Source organism: Oratosquilla oratoria, chromosome 29 (genome assembly GCF_046742065.1).
Source record: "Oratosquilla oratoria isolate Oo_2021 chromosome 29, ASM4674206v1, whole genome shotgun sequence".
NCBI classification, from domain to species: Eukaryota; Metazoa; Arthropoda; class Malacostraca; order Stomatopoda; family Squillidae; genus Oratosquilla; species Oratosquilla oratoria.
In genome coordinates, this window is record NC_134805.1 from 7,492,319 (window position 1) to 7,494,430 (window position 2,112).

At 40.9% G+C, this 2,112-nt stretch overlaps 1 protein-coding gene across 1 annotated transcript; it reads left to right on the forward strand.

Annotated features, from left to right (window-relative positions):
- Positions 1–282: 282 nt before the first annotated feature.
- On the forward strand, positions 283–1,263 carry LOC143040807 (uncharacterized). Its single transcript, XM_076212242.1, has one exon. It carries the CDS (start codon positions 283–285, stop codon positions 1,261–1,263), a length of 981 nt encoding a protein of 326 aa, XP_076068357.1.
- Positions 1,264–2,112: the final 849 nt, after the last annotated feature.

A 2,112-nucleotide genomic window follows, 5' to 3' on the forward strand; every position in this document is an offset into this window, starting at 1 on the left:
ACTATTTAGGCTTAGAAAAAAAAAAAACGAAACGAAACAAAATGAAATGAAATGTAATGAAATGAAACAATAAGACAAAATCTAATCTAATATAATATAAAAGATAAGTCTCCGCGGTCCAGAGTGGTTTCGTCGATTTTGGGGTGAAGACGTTAAAAATTCTGGACAACGTATCATTATTCCTCCAACATACGTTGGGGGCCCAAGATACATGAAACAGCGTCAACATGACGCACTCGCGTTCGTCACTATGGTTCTCCTGATTTTTTCATAACTTTTACCATGAATCCTGCCTGGGAAGAACTGAGCGAAGCCGCGCAACAGACGGGTTCCCATGCTACTTCGAAAAATAGGGGCGATAGACCTGATTTAGTCAGGAGAATCTTCAAGTTGAAAGTCGACGAACTCATGGATGATTTGACCAACAAGAACATTTTTGGACGCGTAAAAGCTCACCTTTACAGCATCGAATGGCAGAAAAGAGGTCTCCCTCACGTTCACATTCTTTTGTGGATGGAACATCGTGTTGACGCAGAATTAGTGGGAAGAATCATCTCAGCCGAAATACCAGACAAAGAAAAAGAGCCAAGGTTATTCGAAACAGTTACAACATGCATGATCCATGGTCCTTGCAAGGGTTTCGACGAGTCCCAAGCATGTTGTCAAGGAAAATCAGTAAACGGGAAGGATTTGTGTGTAAAAGGCTTCCCTAAACTTTGCAGGGACAATCTTCTCTTTGGAAACAACGGGTACCCTCTTTACAAAAGAAGAGCCGTAGGGGAAGGCGGACATTCTTTTACCAAGAAAGTTAAAGGAGAGGAAGCAACAATAGATAATTCGTGGGTTGTCCCTTATAATCCGTATCTGTGCCTTAAATATAACGCTCACATCAACGTTGAATGTTCAAATTCCATCAAAACTATCGCATACGTTACCAAGTACGTTAACAAAGGTTGCGACCGTATTCTGTTCACAAAATCAGGAGAAAACGATCAAATCGTCAACGAGGTCAAAAACTACCAAGAGGCGCGTTACGTTAACGCGAATGAAGCTACTTGGAAGATATTCAAGTTCCCTATTCACAAAAGTCACCCTCCTGTCGTTTCACTAGATTTACACCTTGAAGGGGAAAATGAAGTGTTCTACAACAAAGATGCATTAAAGGAAACCATCAATAATAAGGTCTCTAAAGATACCCAACTAACGTCCTTTTATCAAATTATGTTCCCAAAACGAATTAGCTGCCAGTCTCTTTTACCATGAAGTACCAAACTTTTTCTTCTACGAAAAGAATAAGGGAAAATGGGCGGAACGAAAGACCAGAACTTCTTCTTTAGGAAGGATCCAGGCTGTAACAAGTAAAACTGTTGAACTCTTCTATATGCGTCTACTTCTAACACATAAAAGAGGTCCTACATCTTTTACAGACCTTAGAACAGGTCAAGAGGTAACACATCCAACCTTTCGGGAAGCCGTAAAAGCTATGGGTCTCTTAAACGATGAAGAAACGTGGAAACAGACAATCATGGAGATCATTAATCACACAAACGACAGAAAACAGCTAAGATCAACGTATGCGAGTATGCTGGTGTTTTCTGACCTAGAGGATCAGTCAAATATCTGGGAAGAAACTAAAGATCTGTTTGCTAGAGATTTCTTCTATTTCAGAGGATTAACAGAGTACAATGACGAAATTTATCTGGACGCCTTCGACGATATACAAGAAAACATTTTAAACTGTGGAGGTGGGAGAATAGTTCAATACGGTTTACCGCCTTCAAGAGACGGAGAAAAGACAACAAATGTCATCCGTAGAGAGAAATCGTACAACAAAGTTAGGCTAGCAGAAGAAGTTGAAGGTAAAAAGGTTCTCCTAAACGAGAAACAGCGGTTCTGCTACGAAACCGTGATGGCACGCGTAGAAGGGGGCAGAAAAGACTGTAACAATGGCTTTTTCCTAGACGCTCCTGGGGGTACAGGAAAGTCTTTCGTTCTAAACATTATACTGGATACAGTTCGTTCAACGGGAAAGATAGCATTGGAAGTCGCGTCTTCAGGTATCGCTGCAACAGTTTTACATGGAGGTAGAACGGCTCACAACATGTTCAAGAT

Excerpts from the sequence above, each read along its gene's own strand:
- LOC143040807 (XM_076212242.1), top strand. The coding sequence starts at position 283 with ATGAATCCTGCCTGGGAAGAACTGAGCGAAGCCGCGCAACAGACGGGT.